This window comes from Phascolarctos cinereus, unplaced genomic scaffold, assembly GCF_003287225.1.
Source record: "Phascolarctos cinereus isolate Bilbo 61053 unplaced genomic scaffold, phaCin_HiC Scaffold_9;HRSCAF=440, whole genome shotgun sequence".
Classification (NCBI taxonomy): Eukaryota; Metazoa; Chordata; class Mammalia; order Diprotodontia; family Phascolarctidae; genus Phascolarctos; species Phascolarctos cinereus.
Genome location: NW_027556402.1, coordinates 148678056 through 148701218, shown reverse-complemented (window position 1 = coordinate 148701218; position 23163 = coordinate 148678056). Strand labels below are relative to the sequence as shown.

At 36.9% G+C, this 23163-nt stretch overlaps 1 protein-coding gene across 9 annotated transcripts in view; it reads right to left on the bottom strand.

Annotated features, from left to right (window-relative positions):
* Positions 1–23163, bottom strand: part of FRYL (FRY like transcription coactivator) — a 292081-nt gene that overhangs the window by 21169 nt on the left and 247749 nt on the right. For 5 of the 9 annotated variants that reach the window (XM_020990364.2, XM_078148492.1, XM_078148490.1 and 2 more), the window contains 8 exons: positions 15601–15798; positions 14494–14655; positions 13885–13959; positions 13457–13633; positions 10815–11018; positions 8817–8993; positions 3685–3935; positions 1922–2129 (listed from right to left, as the gene is read on the bottom strand). In XM_020990364.2, coding sequence (XP_020846023.1) covers positions 1922–2129; positions 3685–3935; positions 8817–8993; positions 10815–11018; positions 13457–13633; positions 13885–13959; positions 14494–14655; positions 15601–15798 — 1452 coding nt within the window. The remainder of the gene's footprint in view (positions 1–1921; positions 2130–3684; positions 3936–8816; positions 8994–10814; positions 11019–13456; positions 13634–13884; positions 13960–14493; positions 14656–15600; positions 15799–23163) is intronic. The other 4 variants (XM_078148491.1, XM_078148493.1, XM_078148495.1 and 1 more) reach the window with 1 other exon arrangement.

Genomic DNA, 23163 nt, shown 5'->3' with positions numbered 1-23163 from the left:
TATATTAATAAATAAATAATAAAACAATAGGTATAAATTTTACTGTAGTGCCTTAAGGCAAAAATCTGTAGTGAGTGTCCTATTATAGTGAAAGCTGGGTTTATGTGACAGTCCCTGCCATCAAGGATATTATAATCTAACTAGAGACACTGCAGAGAGCTAAACAATACAAAGCAATGGAGAGAAATGTTGAACAAGCAGCATAAATAACATACACTTTTAAGAGTTCAAAGAAGGGAATGGGCTCAAGTGATTTACAAAGGCCAAATGAAAAAACTGGTAGCAGGAATTCTGGTGGGCCTTGAAGACTGGGCAAAATTTAGATATGTCAGGATACTATTAGGAGACACCCTGTTTTCCAGAGCTAAAACCCAACAAGAAATCTGTGCCCTGAGCTTGGCATAACACCAATCCCCCACGCTTATAACAGCCAAGTGAACCGAATCTGGTTCTCTGCTGTTGCTCAAGAGCAAAAAGTCCCCGCTACACTAACCTGGGTTCTAAGCCCTGCTGAACAACCACAAAGCTCAACTACCCTAATGATTTGGAATGTTTATCCAAGACCCAAGAATACTTGTCTTTGTGATCCAGGCTTTTGTAGTTTTCATGCTTAAAAACTATAATTCAGGGGGCAGCTAGGTGGCGCAGTGGATAGAGCACCGGCCCTGAAGTCAGGAGTACCTGAGTTCAAATCTGACCTCAGACAAAACACCTGTGTGACCCTGGGCAAGTTACTTAACTCCCAACTGCCTAAAAATTAAAAAAAAAACACCTATCTCTGCTACTTAGGAAACTGTTTTCCTCACTTTGAAATTAAACTTCTGTTTGATTCCTGACTCTCCTGTTTCTAGCCTGCTTTGTTCAGTTCTGGTCATCCACAGGTTAAAGGCCAGTTCAGCTGGGCTAACAGGTAAAACAAAGGGGGTGGGGCACTGGATAAACAAAGGCAAAGATACTGGTACTACACTGTTAAGCATTTATTTACATGCTTATTTATATTATATGCCGATATTTCACATGAATTAATCTTATCACCCCAATTCAATAATAATGACTCTTCTAATAGTAATATCTTGTATTTAGATAGTGCTTTATAGTTTATATGAGGCAGGTAGGTGATTCAGTGGATACTGTGCTGGTCTGGAGTCAGGAAGACCTGAGTTCAAACCTCAGACACTTGAGCTGTCTGACCCTGGACAAGTCACTTAATCTCTGCCTTAATCCGCTGGAGAAGGAAATAACAAACCATTCCAGCATCCTTGCCAAGAAAATCCCATGGACAAAGAGTCAGATATAACTGAACAACTTACAGTTTATAAGGTGCTTTTCACCCTGGAAGCTAAGCAATATAATTAGTAAGCTTCCCAAAGGTGAGGCAGACAGCCAGGGTCCCACAGCAACTAAGAGACTGAGCACTGCTGAACTGACTCAGCAGATCTGCATTCCCCAACATCAGTACTACTGTGTTTACTTAGCACAGTCCAGAGTATTTAATAGATAAATAAATTTAGGATTAAGGCAGTAAGTTACATACTATAATTTCACTTTGGTGACCTTAGGATCAAAGAAGAAATAAAAGACAGGGGTATGTGGGCAGAGCTCTACTAAGATTCCTAGATGGAGATGAGGAGGCTGTATATTTCAGACTTGGAGAACTGCTTGAATGAATACATGGGATTCTGAGTATGGGGATGGGCTTGGCTACCGTGTAATAGTAAGGCTGGAATCACATGGGTGGGAGTGTGCTGCAAGTGCTCAGAGGCATGACCCAGTTCCTGCGGTTAGAAGATTATGATAAAGAAAGAAGAAATTTCCAGAAAATCAGCATTATTCAAGAGAACCTGATCTCAGGAGAAGAACTAAATAACAAAAAGCATAACAACAGTAAGGGAGAACTTTGGAAACCCCAAACTTCACTGACCTGAAACAGCCTGGAGAACACATGGAAAGTGAAAACAGCACAGGACCCATCTGTGTCAGAAAGCATTTGGTTGACATGACAACGCCAGGCTTCTTCTTCATCATCATATGCTACTGGCTGAAAAGCTGCTATTATGGCAGAAAGAAATGGTGATGGTGGCGGGGATGTCTGGATTTCTGGAAAGCCATCCTGCTCTTCCTCATCTTGGCTGTTAACATAAATATTAACAAGCTAATCAAAATGCTTTATAAAAAAATAATTCACATTGCAACTACCACCGACTAGGGCCAGCAATCGACCAGCACCAAATGTACACACATATTTACTATGACACACACCAATTTCCTAACTGGAATGATACTATCCAGCTGATTAGTTCTTGAGTTCCTAATATATTGCTCAAATTTCTCTCCCTAATTCCTGTTTTTCTCATCCCTGAAAACTATAATTAGCACCTCAGGCACAGACCTCTACCTATCCCTTTACTCTTTTTTCTGGGCCCATGTCACCACTGTCTGACCATATCTATTTTAACTGAAATCAATTTCAAATTTATTTTATTAAAAGTATCCTATAACTAAATACATTACCATTATTTATTATTGCCAATTGGGTACTATACTGTGCTAGTTGAAACATACAAAAGAAATATGAGAAGTGGTTCCTATCAGGAAGAGTTTAAATCTTGTCAGGAAGATAATGTACAAACAAACAATTCTAGGAGAAAATAAGACAGTTTAAAATAAAATATTTAAATTTATATATTCAAACTCTAAGAGCTATAGGATTTCACAGAACAGAGAAATCAGTGTAGATTAAAGCATTTGGGAAAAAATTTTTAGAAGAGGTAGCATCTCAGCTGATTATGGAAATATTAATGTGGTAGTTGACTAACATCAACATATAAATATTTATAATGTATAAAAGTTAGAATAGCTAACGTTTACTAAGACTTTAAAGTTTGCAAAGCATCTTAAATGCATTTTCTCTCTTGATCCTCATAAGAGCCCCAGGAGATAGGTAGTATAGATGTTACTATCTTCATTTTACAAGTTAACAAACAAAGCCTTAGAGGGTTATGACTTGCCTACAGATTCAAAGTTTTTAAGAGTCAGATGCAAAATCTGAATCCAGGTCTTCCTAGTTTCAGATCTAGCACTCTATCAAACTAAAGTTATATATATATGTGTGTGTGTGTGTATGTGTGTATATATATATATATATATATATATATATATGTGTGTGTGTATGTATGTATATATATATGTATATATATATATATATATATATACACACACACACTAAGTACTAGACATAATATTTATCAACATTTACCATAAGAACACCAAATATGCTCTGAAATCCTTAGATTATTATTGTTCCTAAGCAAAGATATGAAAATATTGGTAAATGAATACCATACTATAAAATAATATTCTTTTTGGGGGCGGGGTGGGGTGAGGCAATTGGGGTAAAGTTACTTGCCTACAGTTACACAGCTAGTATGTGTCAAGTGTCTGGTCAGACGGTTTGAACTCAGGTCATCCTGACTCCAGGACCAGTGCTCTATCCACTGTGCCACCTAGATGCCCCCCAAAAACTACACTCTTAAAAAAATAATGTTAGCTTAAAGGAAAAAATATGTTGAAGAAACTTCATGAGAATGAAGTAGATGAAAAAGCAGGGAAGTTTCCTAAGAAATGAGAAAATACAAAATGCCACTGTTACAAAATACCTGTTCTTGTACTTCTAAATTCTCTCACCTAGACAAACCTGAGAAGTCAGCTTCTTCTTCTTCACATCTTTCATCCAGCTCTTTCAAAGCAAGAGTGACGTCCTCTTCACACACTGATGCAGGACAGCTTTCAAGGGCTGGGGGCTCTGGGATTTCAGTTTCTTCCAATTCAAGAATTTCTTGACACATGAGAGATTCTTGCTGTTCTTGCATAACATAGGACCCTTCATCTTCAAAAGCCACGCTAACATGTTCATCTTTTAATAATGAACTTCCATCCTATAAGCAAGCAAAGTTTTCATTGCTTATTTAAAATTTTAATAAAGCAAATTCATTATAATATTTACGTCCAATCCAACCAACAATCATTTATTTTTTTTTCCTTTTGTTGGGCAGTAGGGGTTAAGTGACTTGCGCAGGGTCACACAGCTAGTAAGTGTTATGTGTCTGAGGTCAGATTTGAACTCAGGTCCTCCTGAATCCAGGGCCAGTCCTCTATCCACTGCACCACCTAGCTGCCCCCCAACCAACAATCATTTATTAAGTGCCTACTGTGTTATAAGACATTGTGTGTAGCCCTGCTGATAATGAAAATCCATGTTTGCCCTCCAGGACTTCTCCTTTTTCTAGAGGGAATTTAGAATGACATTGCTGTCAGCCCACTTCTCTTTTGATAGTTATTTCTGTATGCACACAATTTTATTGTGGGTATCTTTAAATACAAGTAATCTTTAGTTATATTTTAATTCTATATCACTGGTTCTAATTGAGGGGTCACTAGATTCAATCACTTAAACTCTTTTCAACTCCATTTCCTCATCCGTAAAATCTGAGTGTTGGACAAAATTCCCTTCCAACATTGTAGAAAACTGTCAAGTACTACTGATATGATTTCAAAATGTACTTGTAACCTTGAAGCAATAGAAATATTATGTCTTCTGATATTCCATGGCTTTGATTACAATTTGAAAGCACAGGTTATTTTACCATTTTCAGGCTTATAATAACTTTCAGCTTATATGATTAATAGTTTCTAGTCACTGGAATTGTTTTGAAATTTCCCTTTAAATGCCCCAAGGGAAAAATGTTAGCATGTAAGGCATTTAAAAATTAATCTAACTGAAAGTTCATTTATTGAATAAGATGAATACTAAAGAGCAAATGTAGTTCAGATGCCAAAGCCATAAAAGTTAACATCCAGTATAAAATGTACTCAAACTTGTCTCTTCCAAAATTTAATGACACAACTTTAATACAGTACAGTTACATAGCCCCAAAGGGAAAATAGTATGCTATCATTAATAAAATGTGATAAGAACTAACATTTATATAGCACTTTAAGGCTTACTAAACATTTTGCATATATTACCTCATTTGTACTTCAAAAAGATCCAATAAGATACTACTGGTCTAAGTGTCATTACTATTTGCCAAGAAGGTATTTCAACTTCATATTAAATATTTTGAGCTGAATTTCCTTAGGCATTTCAAATTCAGCATGTTTAAAACTTAATTTAGTATCTTTACTTCCAAACCTACTGCCTTCAAACTTCTCCCTTTTTTTCAAGGCCAGCAGCATTCTTTCAGTCACCTAGGTTTGTAACTTACTTCGATGTTATCTTTGACTCCTCATTCTTCCTTTACCCACATACCTACTTCATCTGTCATTCTCTTTCTTTACTGCAGTCTTTGATGAAGAGGTTACCCCTTCCTTCACCAGGGCCTGTCCCTCTAGATGTACTTTTGATTCTACTCCTTCGAATTTCTCCAGCACAACTGCCTGCACAATTATCTCCCACCTTTAATTTTCATTCTTTCCTCATCAACTCACTCCCTTCCTTTTCACTGCCTATCATAAGGAACAGAATATACTTTAATTGGTAGTTTATTTGTATTTAGGATGTAACATAATTTTTTTTCTTCAATTAAACAAGATATTATTTTCATTATTCATTTGAATAAAGTCACTGTTGCTTCTGGTCAGACTTTTGTAAGGCTTTATTAGAAACTGGTTATAGCACTCTAAAAATCAATTTTAAAAAAAGTATCTCAATCAATTAAAAAACCTCAGTGTCTGTTACCTGTAACATGTTATGAACATGTTACAGTTTGTTTCACTGTGATCTAACCTCTGGGCACGAGTTTCTTCATCTACAAAATGAACGGACTAATCTCAATTTTCTATCATCTTCCTTCTCTCATTTTGTAAATGGAATCTTCTATTAAGTGCTATATTTTAAAAACTATTTAAGGCAAGAGTTAAAAAACCTCAACAGGGGAAAATAGCATAAAGGCAAATGTCCTAAAAGTCTACAAAGCTGGAGATATTTTTCGACAACAGTAGAATTTCTGAGCCTCCAAATGAAATAATATCGGCTTCCCTTCTGTGGCATGCAATTTACCTTTTTTTTTCTCTTTCAGTCAAAAATTCCAGAGATACTGAGTGTTAGACACAACATACCATTTCCAAGATTATTTCACTATACTCGTCTTCACGAACTCTGTAGTCCAGCCAAATTTGCCTACTCACTGCTCCTCAAATTCAGCATTGTATCTCCCATTGATATGCCTTTTATAGGCTCTCTCACTCACAGCTGGAATTTACTATCTCTTCACATCTGCCTTTTATAATCCTTAATTTCCCCCAAGTCAATAAATATTTTTAAGTGCCAATTATGTGCCAGGCACTGTGTTAAGTGCCAGGAATACAAAGAACGGCAATATTTGTCTGCCTCTCCCTTCTTCGGGGAGTATTATGTAGAGATTATTCCCCCCAAAAGACAAAATGGTAATCTATAGTAGCTATGGTAACAGATACTATTAACTAGAATATCAGATTAATTTTTTTTAGTCCAGACCTATGATTTCATTGGTATAGTGAACACTCAGTAACTCTTCTGAAACTTAGAGAGGCCTAGGGTACAGAGGGGTTAGGTGAGTCTCCCATGATCTCATAGCAAGTATGTGCCAGAGACAGGACTTCAACTAAGGACTTCCCAACTCTTTCTCCAGATGATGATCTATTATGCCACTACTTCTCAAATCAAAGTTAATCTGATTCTCTAAACACTTATAACACGACTGTGACAGATAAAAGTTAACTTTTGCTATTTAGTTTGGCAAGTAAAGGAATATGAGCTTTCCACTAAGTAGACACTCTAGATTACTTTTTGACTCTATACTATCTACTTTATGAAGACCTATTCAGTATTTTTATTAGACATGTTTATGCATAAAGCTATTTTCAGTGGAAATATGTGTGTGTGTGTGTGTGTGTGTGTGTGTGTGTGTGTGTGTGTGTGTACACACACATATATACACACACATACATAAAGCTTTTGTCCCAGTTAAAAGATAGTGAGGGCATGAGGTCATAGGGGTAGGGGATAGAGTCATGATTTTATTGGTACAGGGAAACTGCTGGTGAGTAAACTCTCTCCATTACAGCAGGTCAGCACCTTCTCTGCTTGGAGCACTGAGAGGGAAATTATTTGTCCCACATCACCCAGCTAGGAAGTATCAGGGGCAGGATGTGGACCTGGATAGTCTCAGCTTCAAAGCCAGCTCCCTATCCACTATGGTATGCTGCCTCTTCTTTCACAGGCAAAGAACCTATAATGTTTTTAAAAAGTAATACAAGTATAACGAAACTTAACCAGGAAGAAGAAAGTAGAGGAGAAAAAAGCTTACATTTTGGCAAGTTCTGCTTTCCTTTCCTTCACATTATTACATTTCCTTATTAGCATTTATTAACTAAACAAGCCCAAATAATAAGAGTATAGACACTGAATTTATTTGCTCAAATAAAGCTCAGCCCAAACATTTCCTCATTCTCTCTCTTGGCTATGCTACTTGGGGACTTCTCTGCCTGACTTCTCCCTCATGCCCCAGGAAGTTCATTATGAAATAATCTCATCATCCTGTAAGATCTCTATCAACCTTAGTGCTCCAATCTCAGCACTACCTTTTGCCTGAGTGGGGCCATAAACTCCAAACTTCAGTTGCAGGAGAATTCAGCTGAATCTCCTCATTTCTCACCTGGCTACACTACTTCAAGACTCTTCTGGCTTCTCCACTACCACAGCATCAACCTCCCCTTCCTCCCACTCCTTATCAGCTTCCTTTTGTGTTTTATCTTACCCCATTGGACTGTAAGCTCCTAGAGGGCAGGGACTGTCTCTGTTTCTCTCTGTATTTGTATCCCCAGCACTTATTAAAAAGTCTGGTGTGCAGTAGGTGCTTTTTTTTGGAGGGGGTCATAGGGCTAATAGTGGGAAAGATGAGATCCCTAAACAAAAACATACCGATTACTTTACCAAAGATGAGTCATACATGAAGAACTTGAGAACATAATTACTCAATAAACTGGAGCAAGAACTTCAAGTTCTATGTCCCAAATAACATACTTAATGAGAAGAGAATTTACCATAGTATTATTTTGGTAACACCCGAGACAAAATATGATTTTCTAATATTAGCAATGCTTTTCCAAATTACTACATTGAAACCTCTAATGGAGCAAGATTTATTTAAAATATCACCTTTATGTTCATTTTTCCCTAAGAAGCATAAAAAAGCTACAGTAACTATATTTTAAAAATTAATCATCTACAAAAGTCAAAAGAGCAGCTAAGATACTCACATCTTTTTGTTCAGTCATTAGCTTGAAATCTGGCTTACTCCTCATAGGCCTTTCCAAAAAACATAATACTAGGGTTCCAAGGTCCTTTTTAAAGGATTTGATTGCACCAACTGCTAACACAGCTGGCCTGAGGTTTTAATCCCAATCACAGCACCAATCAATAAACCCAAACACAAAGCAAAAAAGGAATAAAGCAGTATTTTCAAAGAAAATAAAGTGCTGTAGAAAGATGATCGCCATCTCCAGAAAAGCATTTAATACATTAACTTAATGTTACTCTGCCCTACAAAATGCTTATTGAAAACACTTGCAATTATTTTTAACCTGTGGGTTGTTTCCTGAAACATAGCAACTCTTTATTTTGAGATGTTAACAAAAAATACAATTTAAGACATTCCCACAGATTAGAAATACTGAAGACAAATTAAATAACAGTGTAATAGATGAAAATGCTTTGGAAAGAAAAGAGTAGTAAGAAAGTGCTAAGGAGAGCCCCGATCAGCCATGCGCCAGCCCACCTGTCTCCCCACCTCAGGCAGCTGGCTGTTAGCATTATCTAGAGAAGCCTCCACGCTTGGGCTGTCAGCTCTGATCTGAAGCACTTCTTCTGTGGTGACACTGCTAGCTGAATCTTGGCACTGAAGAAGGGAGTCTTGGTTGTCTGGCCCTTCATCTAGAGCCGATTCATTATTTAACTAACAGGACAAGAAAAAGCAAAACAGTATATAAATTTAGGAGTCAATGATAGTTCCAAAGACTGTAGGAAATCAAGTTTGCAATGTAAGACGTGTTGCTTGGGTTAAAATATCTGTTTCAGCAATTTCTTGATTTTTTTCCTTTTTTCATTTCAAAAACAATCATGACAGGTATCAGTAACATACTCATTAAAGTATCAGTGGAGCCAAAATAGCCATTAATATAAGTAAAACCTAATTAATGCAAATACTTTTTAAAAAATTGGACTTGTGGTTTCATTAGTGAAGGGAACTTCTGGTGAGGAACAACTTCCTTCATCAGTGCAGACTGGCACTTTCACCTCCACGTTAGACTCTCAGATAGCAGCCTGGGATACATAGGGGTAAAATGACTTTCCCCACGGCCCACAGCTAGTAAATGTTTGAGGCAGGAATTGAACCCAGGTCTTTCTGACTCTGAGGTTAGCTCTCAATCTAGTATACCAAAGTGCCTCTCATCCTAATACTATTACAGTGAAAACAGCTGTACCTCTGACACTTAAGTTTTTTATCACTCATCTCTTTATGCCCATGTCTGTCTCACATACCTCAACTAGACTGAAACCCCATGAAGCCTTAGGACTTGGCTTTGTAAAGCTTTGAATCTCTCCCGCATAACCCTGTCCCTCCAAGACCAGCTCTAGCTCAGAGGTCCTTAACTTTTCTTATGTCATGAACCCACCCGTAAAGCCTGAGGATTCCCTTCTCAAATTAATATTTTAAACCAAATGAAGGAAATGTTAAATTCCAATTAGAGTGAAAATAAAGATGTCACATTTTTCCCCCTCGTTCATGTTCACAGTTACCTCTGTTTAACAACTCCTGCTCTAGAGGGATGTGATTTTTCCTTCCTTATACCATTGTCTTCTGATGTTTTTTCACCTGCTATTATGTCAATTCTGTATTACGGTTATTTATGAATGTATAGTATGTTCCTGTTAGCTTGTAAGCTCCAACAGAGACTATTTGTTATTCAATTGTTATTGCCCTCAGGGATCTATACATAATGCATGCTTAATGAATATTTGTTGAATTTTTTACATTTCTTCTTTTTGGTTTCTGTCCACGACTAAAGGAAATTATATTTATATTGCACTTTCAAGTTTGTGATGTATTACAGAAACAGGATCTTACTGAAGCCTCCTAACTTTATGAGATATTATTATCCCCACTTCACAGAAGTCTCTGAGAGAAGAAATGCATTGGCCAGGCTCCTAAAGGTAACAAGGGTCAGCAGTATCAGTAGCAGAAGGTTGCAGATTTTATCTACTATACCCCTGCTATCACTGGGTGAACGAGTATGGAAAAAAGATGGAAAAACAGAGAGGGAATGAAAAGGGGTAAGGCGCAGGAGTCGGGTGAGGGGTAGACAGCTAACCCATTGCTGTTACTAAAAAGAATTATTTGAAACTCCCATATGATATTGATAGTGATGAGTAGTTTCACCATAATATCCCATAGCTGACTGGACTTTAATGAAATCAAGTGAAACTTATATATTAAGAAAAGAGCTCAGTTTCCACCTTTGACATATAGTCAAGGTCTGAGGAAAAGAAAAACTAAATGAAATCCTAGGCTAATAAATGTAAAAGTCAAATGGAATGTAGGACATCTAGGCTGGCTTACAGATAAGGAAGCTGAGGCCTAGAAGTTCACTGATGACCCAAGGTCACAAAGGAAGTAGCACAGCCAGGGACTGAACCCAGGCCCACTAACTCCAAATCCACCACTGTTTCCATTTACCATGCTGCTTCTCAAACATTTGGCAAAGTCTACATTTACCATCTGGGAGCGGGAGAGTATTTGGCTTGCTGTCAAGGCTGCTTCCTCTTCTGAGGACTCATCGGTATCTTCCTGATTGGTCAAGTTGAGGCTGGGTGTGCTGCCAGAGTACTGACATTCCTGAAGGGAGGGTGTGTCCCCTTTGTCAATGCTGTCAAGTGAGCGCCTACGGACTCCCCAGTTGAAATTGTCCATACTTTCACCCTGTAAAACAAGATAATTAGTTACTTTATAACCACTTCCGAAAATGATAGTTGGAAAACATGTAACAAGTAGAAATATCACCAGAAACATCATAAACAGAGTTTCAATCAGCCCTTCAATTTTTAAAAATGTCATCATATTGTTAAATGTTTGCATTTAACTGGATCAAAACATGGTTGATAACCTATAATTAACTCTAGACAATGTATAATTCTCTGAACTTTCTATGCATTATGACTTGGGACTAGCTAATTCTAATGTCTAAGCCATATATCTGCACTAAAGCACAAACATAGACTATGAAAGTACAGACAGACACACTTCACAGATGACAACAGATTAACCAGCCCCTACACCAGGCTGCAACTTACCTGCAGCTCCTGGTTAGCAAAAAGGAAAACACACATAATTAGAAAAACGAAGACAAACATTTAAAAACAGTCTCTAACTTGGGGGAAATTACTTATGATTTGCCAATGGTAAAAGACTGATTCAAGCTCTGGATTAAGCTTTGTTCAGAACACCAGCATGGCCAGCCAAACTTCTCTCTTTATGTGCAATATAGTATGGAAAAGTCAGAGACAAACACTTGAAACAACATTTCTGTTTGGCTAAACATATAGAACAAATTGGTCAATGAATTTTTATAATTCTAATTTCACAAAGACCTATTACTTTTTGATGAAATATTATAATGACTTAAAACTGTTCACAGTCAACAACAACATACAGAGTTCACAATTTAACGCTGCAGAAAGGCTATGCCTGATTTTTAGAAGTCATTTCCTACACCCATTTAAACATTTAACAATCAAGATCACAACCATCAATAGATAACCTATTCCTATTTCCAAAAGGTCAAAAGAAAATGTAGGAATTATAATTCTTACAATTTCTCTAAAGCCTTCTAATGACAAATTACACCTCTAATAATATTATATACTACAATAATCATGACATACAATAATAGTTGCTAAAAAATATATATTTCAAGATTTATAAAATAGGTATAAAAGTTGCGTTCTTCATAATTATTCAAAGTACAGGCATATCCTGCCTAACATCGTTAATTGGTTCAGTGAAAACACAATGATAGGCAAACTGATGTCTGAGGAGACAGTTCATTAGGTACAGTGTGACAAATGGTTATCAGCTGAACGACATGGATTACAGTAAGGTGTTGTGACTACTTCTATTGTATTAATGTTATTTCAAAGTGCTCTAGGTCTGGGCCTCCTTATGAGGAATGTGCTTATATTTTCATAAGGCCTCAAATAAGAGCACTTATTTCAGACAGGTCTATTCATGTTTTGGAAGCCATCTAGAAATCTGGTTTACTGCTCAAGAGCAAATTTTTGAAGAAAAATAATGTAACTGTAACTCAGAAATGCAATAAACTTCTTAATCTCTCTGAAGCCTTTCTGAACTCCTGCTAAAAAAGATTATTGTTGCATTTAAAGTCCAAAAAAGAATTCTCATTCTCTATAGATTCTTCAATAGGAAAAAAAAATCTACTTTATTACTAAGGTATTGTTTGTTAGGGGACAGATTGATGAAAATTTAGTCAATGAATCTTTTGTTTATATAAATCTTCATATTTCATCAAATACTATTAAGCTAAAAAAAACTACAAAGGAATGGAGGGATTACTAATAGCGATGGAGGAAGGCAATAGCTTGATCCATTCAGCCCAACTCATAGTTCATTGCCTTACAATAGGAAGGGCTAGTTGAATTTCTCATGCTGTGTAATACACTATTTAATAAACAAAACTTCTGAGCATATAAGAAAGCTTTATAGCTAAAGCATCTTAAAGGAAAGGGCTTCTTGGACAAATACAATTTGAAATTTGAGGGGAGATGGCAACATGATAATAAAGAAAGAAACTGGGAATGTTATAGGGAATAATGGTTTGCCATTGAGAAGTTCAAGAGGACAGGGCAGAAAGATGACAATGGGGACATCTTTAAATATTATTTTTAAAACAATATATCATGCTGCCAGTAATTAAAATCATATTATTCTCCTCTTCTGCTGAGCAAGAATTTAAATAACTTATGACAGTTACTTAAACACATATAAAAATTACTTTTGAATAATGAATTATTTGTGTGTGGGTTTTTTTGTCTATATTTTCAGTGATCTTGGAGCTTAGAAGGTTAACGCAGAAAATTTCCAATTTTTAATTTTTAAAAATAAGTTTCAATGCTTAAAATGTCTGTTAATATTTAAATATGTGTCTCCATTTTGAAGCTCACTGTGGGCAATGCTTAAAATCACATGAGAAGTTTCTAATTCAATTTTTATTGTTTATGAATAATAAACTGGCCTCACAATGAACTTTTACAAAGGACAAAACAGGTACATTCTTAGTTCTCAGAAAAATCTGATTTTTTTAAGTATGCTAGCATTTACAAGAGAAAAGTCGAAATTCTTACCTCCGCATCTTCCAGCTCCACATCTAAAAAGTCAAAATCCTTAAAAACTCCAAATTGCTGCTCGCTGCTGTTGTCCTCCACAACCACTTCCTCCTCCTGAATTATTTCCTCTGTTGCAGAAATAAGACTAGTTTGTTGGTCTCCCACTTCCAAATCCTCATTAGAAGAAAATACAACCTGTGGAGAAAAGAACAGAACAATATTGTGGATCAGATCACAAAGACACCCTACTCTAAATGGATAATGTCTTAAAAGGCATAATTTTTTTAACCTAATTTCTTAGTTGGCTACAAGCTGTTATAAGGAATAACAGACATTTCCTCTCAGATTTAATGTAGCGGTAGTTAGTATATGAAAACATTGGGAAAGAACAATTTGTTTTTCTTTGTGTGGATTATATGACACTTCAATATCTACTAAGAACTCACCGAAGGATTCTTTGGGAGACCAGACTCTGGACCACAGAGGGACAGCACATTCATTAGCTTCTCTCTTGTTCTTCTCTAGGACACAAAAGTAGCATTCAGTGTCAAAAGATGATACATTTTAACAAAAAAATATAGTAGAAAGAATATGAGAGAGAATCTGGCTCTGAATGCCAACTCTGTGTCTTTTTATTGGGCAGTCACTTTGCCCTACCATTCTACATTTATGATCTTACTGCCTCCCCCTAAGGTCCTCAGGTCTTACTATCTGCCTTGGTTTTAAGTCATTCCCTCAGCATTGTCATCTTACATAACTTAAGGACCACTGTGCCTTGCCATCTGCCTCAACACTCAACATTTAGAGCTATTCAGACTTCTCACAGACTCTACAGCTGAACTTGCCTCTATGTGTTGTCTCCCTCCAATTAGAGTGTGAGCTCCTTGAAAGTACAGACTGTCTTTCCATTTTTTACTTGTATTTCCAGCACTTAGCAAAGTAATTGGTACAGAGTAAACACTTAATAAATTACTCCCTCCCTCCTTTCTTCCTTTTTCTTCTCCCCCCCCTTTCTTCCTTCCTTTTCTCTCCACTACTCCCTCCCTCTCATATACCTGGGATAACTGTGGTCTCTTCCAGCTAACAGGCACAAGGGCATTTGAATTAGAACCTGATGAAGTTGAAGAGGTACTTCGAGTAACTGCGATGACTTTTGGTTTCCCATTTCTTCCAGCTGCACTATGTTGATCACCATATTTATTTCCAATAATTGGTGTCTATACAAAAAAGGAATAATAAGTTTCACTCAAATAATTCAAAACACTAGATGTAAATGGCAGAGGAAATGGAATTTCTGAAAATCTGTTTAAAAAAGATGATACGTTGCAACATTAGAAACATATAGTAAAGTGATAAAAAATGTCTTTTAATACATGCTGTTAAATTTTTTTTTGTCTTTAAATGAATTAAAAGATGGGTCTTCTAAATGCTCAATAAAATCTGATAAAAAAAATTATCTTTAAGTTTAATAAATAAACTTGAAATTCTTTGCCATCTCTAACTTACCATCTAAAGATACTTTATATTTGGCTTTGCTGTTTTTTGTAGCTTATGATATAAGTATATCTAATATTCTGGAATTCACTTGGTTGCAAGCAAACAACAACAACAACAACAACAACAAAAACCCCTCACTGTAATAACACACTCAGAAGATCCCATAAAGCAATTCCCCATCTTTCCCACTTGTTTATGCCTGCCTGCCATCTTTCAGGGTCCATGCAGGGGGATGGCAATGCTCAAAAAGCACTTGTATACTTGCTTACACACAATTCTCTCTCACACTTTCTCTCATTAAATAGAAAAAAAAACCCCTACTGCCAAGACTATTATTACATCTTCAGTGCACAGGATTTTAATAGTCTTTTTTTCTTTTTCTTTTTGGCTAGGCAATGGGGTGACGTGACTTGCCCAGGGTCACACAGCTAGTAGGTGTCAAATGTCTGAGGCCAGATTTGAATTCAGGTCTTCCTGAATCCAGGGCTGGTGCCCAATCTACTGCTCCACTTAGCTGCCCCAAGGATTTTAATAGTCTTAACCAGCACTGTTTAGATTCCACTGGGGGAAAACTCCCAAATACACACACACACACAATTCTGTTGAAAAGACAATGGGTTGTATTTTTGTGTTTTCATCCAACTTTGATTATATAAAAGAATTACCTCAGATATATCAAAATGAAAATCTAATGTCTTTCCAGGCAACTCCTTGGAGACATTATTAAAAATTTTTGTGAATGATATTTCAGGAGAACCCATATCACTGCCATAACTCTTAGGGATATCGTTAGGGACAACAAGGCTTGCAGACCGGGATACCACCAGTTTTAGTATGTTGAGGGCTTCTTTCCAGTATGGACTCTAATAAGAAATAAAAAATACATTAGTTACAACTTTTTTTCTTATACCCAGAGGAACAGCCTTGGAAAACACTTCTCTTACAAATTATGTATGTTCTCTTTAAGATAACAGACATGGTGAACAAATACACAAAACGAAAGCTAGATAATTTATTGCTCTTGAAGGATTTCCTAGGGTATAGGTAAAGATGATGATCCTGGCAGAAGTGGGACATTTGGCTGAGCACATACAAAATACATAAATCTTAAACTGTCAGATACAGTAATGTCATTTATTTACATGACATCATTAAGAATGGTATGTTACTTATGATTAAATCTTAGCACTTTACCTGTTCTGTTTAAATTCTGTTTAAAGAATAGCTAACATTTATACAGCACTTAATATGTGCCAAGTACACTGCTAAGTACTTTACAATAATAGCATCTGATCCTCATAACGACCCTAGGAGGTATTTTTATCCCTATTTTACAGAAGAGGAAACTGGGGCAGAAGTTTAAGTGACATGCCTAGGGTTATGCACCCAATCAGTGTCTTGAGAGGGGCAGCTAGGTACAGTGGACAGAGTGCAGAGCCTGAACTCAGGAAGACTTATCTTCCTGAGTTCAAATCTGGCCTCAGACACTTTCTAGCTGTGCGACCCTGGGCAAGTCACTTAACCCTGTTTGTCTCAGTTTCTCATATGTAAAATGAGCTGAGAAGGAAATGGCAAACCATTGCTGTATCTTTGTCAAGAAAACCCTAAACACAGTTGCTAAGTAGGACGTAACTAAACAACAACATAACAAAGCGTCTTTACGCTGTGTTTGTACTTAGGTCTTCTGACTCCAGGCCCAGTGCTCTAGATTAATTTAGCTGCCTCAATTTTTAGCTGGTTTCCAAATAGACGAGATGATCTCTGCACAGATGAAAGGTAAGAATGGACCAGGATGGAACTCTCCATTATTATGTGCAGGATACTGTTGTTGTTTGTCCTTCATTCTAGTAGGTGACATGCGGAAGGTAATGTCTTGATTTGAAAGTGAATTGGATTTAAGTGAGGCAGGGCTGTGCATCTAGCTTTAATGACTGAATGGATGTTGCCTCAGATGTGCAGGATACTGCAGGATCCCTGCCTTAAAGGAGCTTTTTAGTTGCCTTAAATCACCTACTATGTGCAAAGCACAGTGCAAGGGACTCAAGATAGTTACCAAGACAAAAATTAAACAGTTATGGGCTTTAAGGAACCTCACTTCTACAAAAAAAGACACTCAAATCATTAAGTACTTTGTGAAACACAAAGACAAATACATTTCCAGTTTGTAAATATCTTCTCTAGTACACTAAAAAAAATGAGGGGGGGAAGAGAAAAGAGAAGCACAACATATGTAAAGGAAGGTAAGGATTTAAGAGGGCCATGCATAAAAAGTGGTCATTTAAAAACTTAGGTTAAGGCAGTAAGGTCTTCTAGTAAATAGCCTTCCAGTCATAGCTTCAGTAAAAGTTCCTGTGAGATAATTCCTGTCCTCCCCTTTTTACACCACTTGAGGGAAAACAGCAGTTAAAGCCTTTTCCTATTCCATCCCACAAGATCTGTAAAATGAAGGAGTTGAACTAGGGGGTCTTGGAGGTCCTTTCCACTTCTAAATCTATGTACAATCCCTGTAAGAAAGAGACAGCTTTTATATCTATCTACACACACACACACACACACACACACACATATCTATCAATATATCTGCACAACCACAAATCAACTATGTTATTAATGAGGGAAGAATTTTAGAACCTTATTTTATCCGCAAGAGATTCAAGAAAGTTCAGTGTAACACTGAAGAAATATGGTCTTATACATAACCCTAAGTCTAAGCATAAGGAGATCTAATGTTTGTTTTCCCAGACCTATTAATGGTAAAATCCTTTCTAAAGACTTTAATAGGATATCAGGCTGACACAATATATCCAAAATTGGTTAAAATGGAAATTCGTTGCTGTAGAATATGTAAGACAGCAAATATCTGTATTTATTCCATCTTTTAAAATTGCATTTTAATTAAGATATTCTTAATAAAATTAGTTTTCAAAATGTTGGGTTGGTGAAGTTATAGAAGAATAAGGCCATAAATTAGGTAAGTGGGTGAAGTTTCTAGACTTTGATCATTCTACACCAATTGCTAAAGCAGTCTGGAAGGATTTTAGACAGATTTTAAAGGAAAACTCATAAATTGCTACATACAAATTAAGTTAAGGGCTTTCTTGGGTACATCTCAGGAAATTTGAAAATTACCTAACCTTAGACCACAAGACCCTTTCTTAGGGTTAATCTAGAACAGGAGCTAGGAACTTTTTAAGGGAGAATCATTTTGGTAAGTTTCTTGTAGAGAAGCATCTTATATTATGTATATATTTATAAATGCTGAATTAATACTAAAGAGTTGTTCAACTGTCCACATCTGTATTGACTCGTTCAAATATTCAAAAGGATCTGTGATCTCTGTATGACTCTTGTCCATGTCCTCCCAGTTTCCTCCGAGGTTTTACCCAGCATACTTTCTCACTTTCTCTTGCCCCCACTATGGTTGTCTGCCTGAAGTCCTTGTTCTTTTTTTTTTTAATTTTTTTTTAGGCAATTGGGGTTAAATGATTTGCCCAGGGCCACACACCTAGTGTCAAGCATTTGGTCTGAGGCAGGATTTGAACTCAGGCTCTGCTGAGTTCAGGGCCGGTGCTCTATCCACTGCACCACCTAGCTGCCCCTGAAGTCCTTGTTCTTAACCAAATGATCAGGCCATCTTCTCCTCCTATTAGAGAAGCTGTCAGTTGCTTGACAACATCCTTTACTGATGCTCTTCTTCACAGTTCCTTGTTGGTTATGTTGCAGGCTGCCTCTATATACACCACAAACTATTTCTATACACTCAGTATGGAGGCATTTTTAGTTCTTCAGAAGCAGTGCTGTTCTGTGTCTTGCTGCCATACAGCAACAGCAATAAAATGTAATATTGAAATGATAGGCCTTTGCTTTCACGGGAAACTTGAGATTAATAAAAGCTTTGCCATTTTCAGCCCACTTTCCTCCTCCTATTTTATTTTCTGTGTAGATGGACAGGCCAAACTCCTCTGAATGACTGCAGATTTCTTCCATGAAGATCTACAATGTATTGGTGCTTAATAAAATCAAGATGTCACCAACAAAAAGGAGCATCTGGAGAACCTCATCATCCATTGGGAATCACTCTTCAACCTGGACTGTTTATTGAATCTTGTTCATCACAAGGGCAAACACCTTCAGCAAGCATCCTTCTCCCTGATTTATATTTAGCCTGAAGCTTAGTATCAGAGAATCACTGAACAAGACTATTTCTAATGTTATATATTCCATGGAATCATGAATGATCTTGATGTACAGAAGGGAGATATTTTATTGTGAAACACAGCATTTTGTTCAGTAAAATATGTGACAATTCTAAAAAAAAATTTTTTTTTAATTTTAAAATATTTTTAAATTAAAAAAATTTTTTTTTAATTTTAAAAATATATTTTAAAAAATATGAGTCATGATATGATTAACAAGCCTGTTTAATATTTTGGCTAAAAGTCATACACATATATATAAAAAGTCTTATGTGGAAACTAAGCTGTTGATCTTTTAATCTCTGGAGATTTAAATCACCTCATAATTAAAAACAAAGAATTCCAAGGGGCCAGTCAAAATCAGGATTCCTTAACCACTTCTTTCAGCTCGTACAAATAACTGAAAACAGAACATGACTAAGCCAAACCAGGATACCTGGTCATCTCATCTAAAGTGAAATATATAAAAGTAGGTAAAATTATATCATTTCTAAAGTCCTTTCTGGGTACAATACTCTATAACTAAAAAAATATTTCCACTAAAGCCTTTCTCCAATGTTTTCAATGTTTCTGGGGATACAAGACAGCGATGGAATAGTTCCTGCCCTCAAAGAGTTTCCACTCAGGAAAACAACATGTACATGGATAAGTACAAAATATGTCATAAAAATATACAAAGCAACTTTTTTTGGCGGATGGAGGAAACTGGGGAAAATCAGGAAAAGATCTCTTGTAGGACATACTCGAGTCTTAAAAAGAGCTAGGGATTCCAAGAGATGGAGGTGAGGAAGGAAAGAAGTCCAATCACAGAAAATGGTCTATGTGAAGGATTGTAAAGTTTTTAGAGAAATGTGTAATCAGTCTGAAAAAATAAGCTGGAGTCAGACCTCAAAGAGCTTTAAATGCCTAACAATGTAGTTTGTGTCTTACTCTAGAGGAACTTGGGAATTGCTGAAGTTTCATAAGCAGAATAGTGCCATAATCACACCTGTACTTTAGGAATGAGGCCCAGAGGTAACTCTGAATTTTAAAAACATTTTGGTCAGATGTGATTTCACTGCCAACTCTTATTAATTATACCTGCCCTGCACTTATTGCTTCTCTCTCCACTGCTACAGGCTCCCATTACCTCTTGTGTGGACACTGTAAAAGACTCTTAATTGGTTTCCCTTCCTCTTCAGTTCATCCTTTGGCATGCCCATGTGTGCCACAGTGATATTTTTTTTGTGGTATTCCCCCCCCCCTTTTTAGGCAATTGGGGTTAAGTGGCTTGCCCAGGGTCACACAGCTAGTAAGTGCCAAGTGTTTGGTCTGAGGTCGGATTTGAACTCAGCTCCTCCTGACTTCAAGGCCGGTGCTCTAACCACTGCGCCACCTAGCTGCCCCCCACAGTGATATTCTTAAAGCACACATCTGACTATGCCATTCTCCATTTCAGTAAGCTCTAGCCACTCCCTTATAAACTTCATTGCCAAAGACAAATGTCACTGACATTTAAAGTATTTTATAAATTTGCTACAGCCTAACTTTCCAATCTTATCACAAACATTACGTCCTACTCAAACTAGCCTTTTTCCTGTTTCTAACACAACATTCCAGATTTCTTGTCTCCACACCTTTGCACAGGCTATCTGCCCACGCTTATTTCAAGCAATCACTCAAGAAGTATTTCTCAAGAGACAACTATTTATGAGGATCTGTGCTATATGAGGGGTACATACAACGAATGAAACAATCCTTACTCAAAAGGAATTTATATTCTATTGAGGGAGACAAGTACATATAAGGATATATACAGCAAATAAACACAAACATGTACAAAGTAGTTAAATATGAGGTGGGTAGGGAGAGGAAGCACTAGCAGTTGTGGGAATCATGCATGAATGAAGGAAAAAACATTTATTAAGCATTTACTATTTGCAAAGCACTGTGCTAAATAAACACTGGGGACACAAGTACAAAGAAAGTCCCTGCTCTCATGGAGCTCACATTCTAATGGAGGAGAGAACATGTGGTACATGGAAAGTTTCAGCTGCAAGGCAGAAGGACAACTTCAGTTGTATCTAGACTGCAGCAGCAACACAGATGGTAATGCCTTTTCTTTAATGTCACTTCCACCAATAAAATTTTAGTTTGTGATACTGACCTATTTGATAGTGCTAAGGACTTTGTTAGCAAGAACTCACTAGATGGGGCTAGAGGGTATGCTTCCCAGGTGATGGCTTCAGGGTCTTGGGCCATACCTCTAGCAGGGAACATAGTAGTCAAGACAGTAGAGCTGTCCTGACTTGCCTGAAATGTGCCACCTCATCCCTTCCTTAGAGGGCCTTGCTACTTCAGACAGACTGGCTTGCCTGGCCTCTGGGAAGTACTTGGGTTGGCAGTAGGTCAGATGAATGGCCTCTGTTTCATATAGATTGCTTCTCTTTTGCAGATGATAGCTTTGGGGTCAAGGGCTGGACTGGAAGCAGAACTGGTGAGTAGTCTGGGGTTGGAGTTGTCACTCCCAGTGCTCCTGTACTCTTAACATCCTTAACCAACTCATTCTGTATGTTTTTTCAGCCGGTGATTCTAATTAGAGTCAATGAAGAAAAAAACCCTACACTTTTAAAAAAGCAACGCAAAGTAAAAAGAGCTGCAGTGGCACTGAGTCATCCATTTAATCAAGCATGTCCTGGCCCAAGGATGATCACTTAAGTGCATGACTGTCAATAATGAAAACGTCCAAACAATTCAGGAGTCATTATGAGAATGTTATTGTAAATAACCATATTTAACATTAAATAAACTTGTGAATAAGGAGAAAGAATCTTCATTTTGCAGACAAGTAATTAGGCTCCAGGCATTTATGCACAAGCTTTTTGTAAAAAGCCAAAATTTCTCCAGGGACAATACTTCCAATAAATTACATTAAGAGTTCTATTCCAAATGTAAAAGAGATTACCAAGGGCATAATTGTGTAAATGGCTGCCATCATCTAAAGAAATGCATTAAAAAAACAGGAACTTACAATTCCAGTGTACTTTTGGAAGGAGTTGCAATAAATATTTGATGATAATATTTTTGTTTAAAACAAGAAAAAGAAAATCTCAAGAAGAAACAAGATATTCTTTTGTAAGGAAATATAATTCTCATGCAATAAATTCCTAATTCTAGAGTCAGGCATGGATTATGGCTAAAAAAAGAAAAGAAAAGAAACAATTAACTATGCCTTACATTTTTGAGAACAGGGAATGCCAGTGAAAGCTCAGGAATTTGGACTATTCGATAGGCTTTTGTTGTTTGGTCATTTCAACTGTGTCCAACTCTTTGTGACCCCATTTCTGGGGTTTTTCTTAGTGAAGATATTGGAAAGGTTTGCCATTTCTGTCTCCAGCTCATTTTTACATATGAGGAACTGAGACAAACAGGGTTAAGTGACTTGCCCAGCTTCACACAGCTAGCAAGTGTCTGAGGCCATATTTGAACTTAGGAAGATGGGTCTTCCTGATCTCAAGCCCAGTGCTTCATCCACTGTGCCACTTAACTGTCCTACCTTAATTACAGAATATTTAAAACTACTGTATTAATTTCCATTCAAATGCATATTGGAGGCAGCTAGATGGCTCTATAGATGGAGCACTGGGACTGGAGTCAAGAAGACCTCAGTTCAAATTCAACCTAAGACACTTATTTGTCAGCTCTGTGACAATGGGTAAGTCCCTTAACCTCTGTTTCCCTCAGTTTCCTCAGCTGTAAAATGGGGATAATAATAGCATCAACCTCCCAGGGTTGTTGAGAGTGTCAAATGAGATGATATATGTAAAGCGCTTAGCACACTATATCCATGTTACCTATCATCATCACCATCAACATCACCATCATCATATTTGTTACAAGGGTTTTATTTTCCTTTTTTTCATTGATGGGAGGGTTAGGAGAGTGGGAAAATATATTTGTTATATGAAAAAATAAAATTTAACAATAAAAAAGAACAGAAAACAGTTTTAGGTCAAAACAATGACAACAGCATTTCCACGTACAAATAAGTAT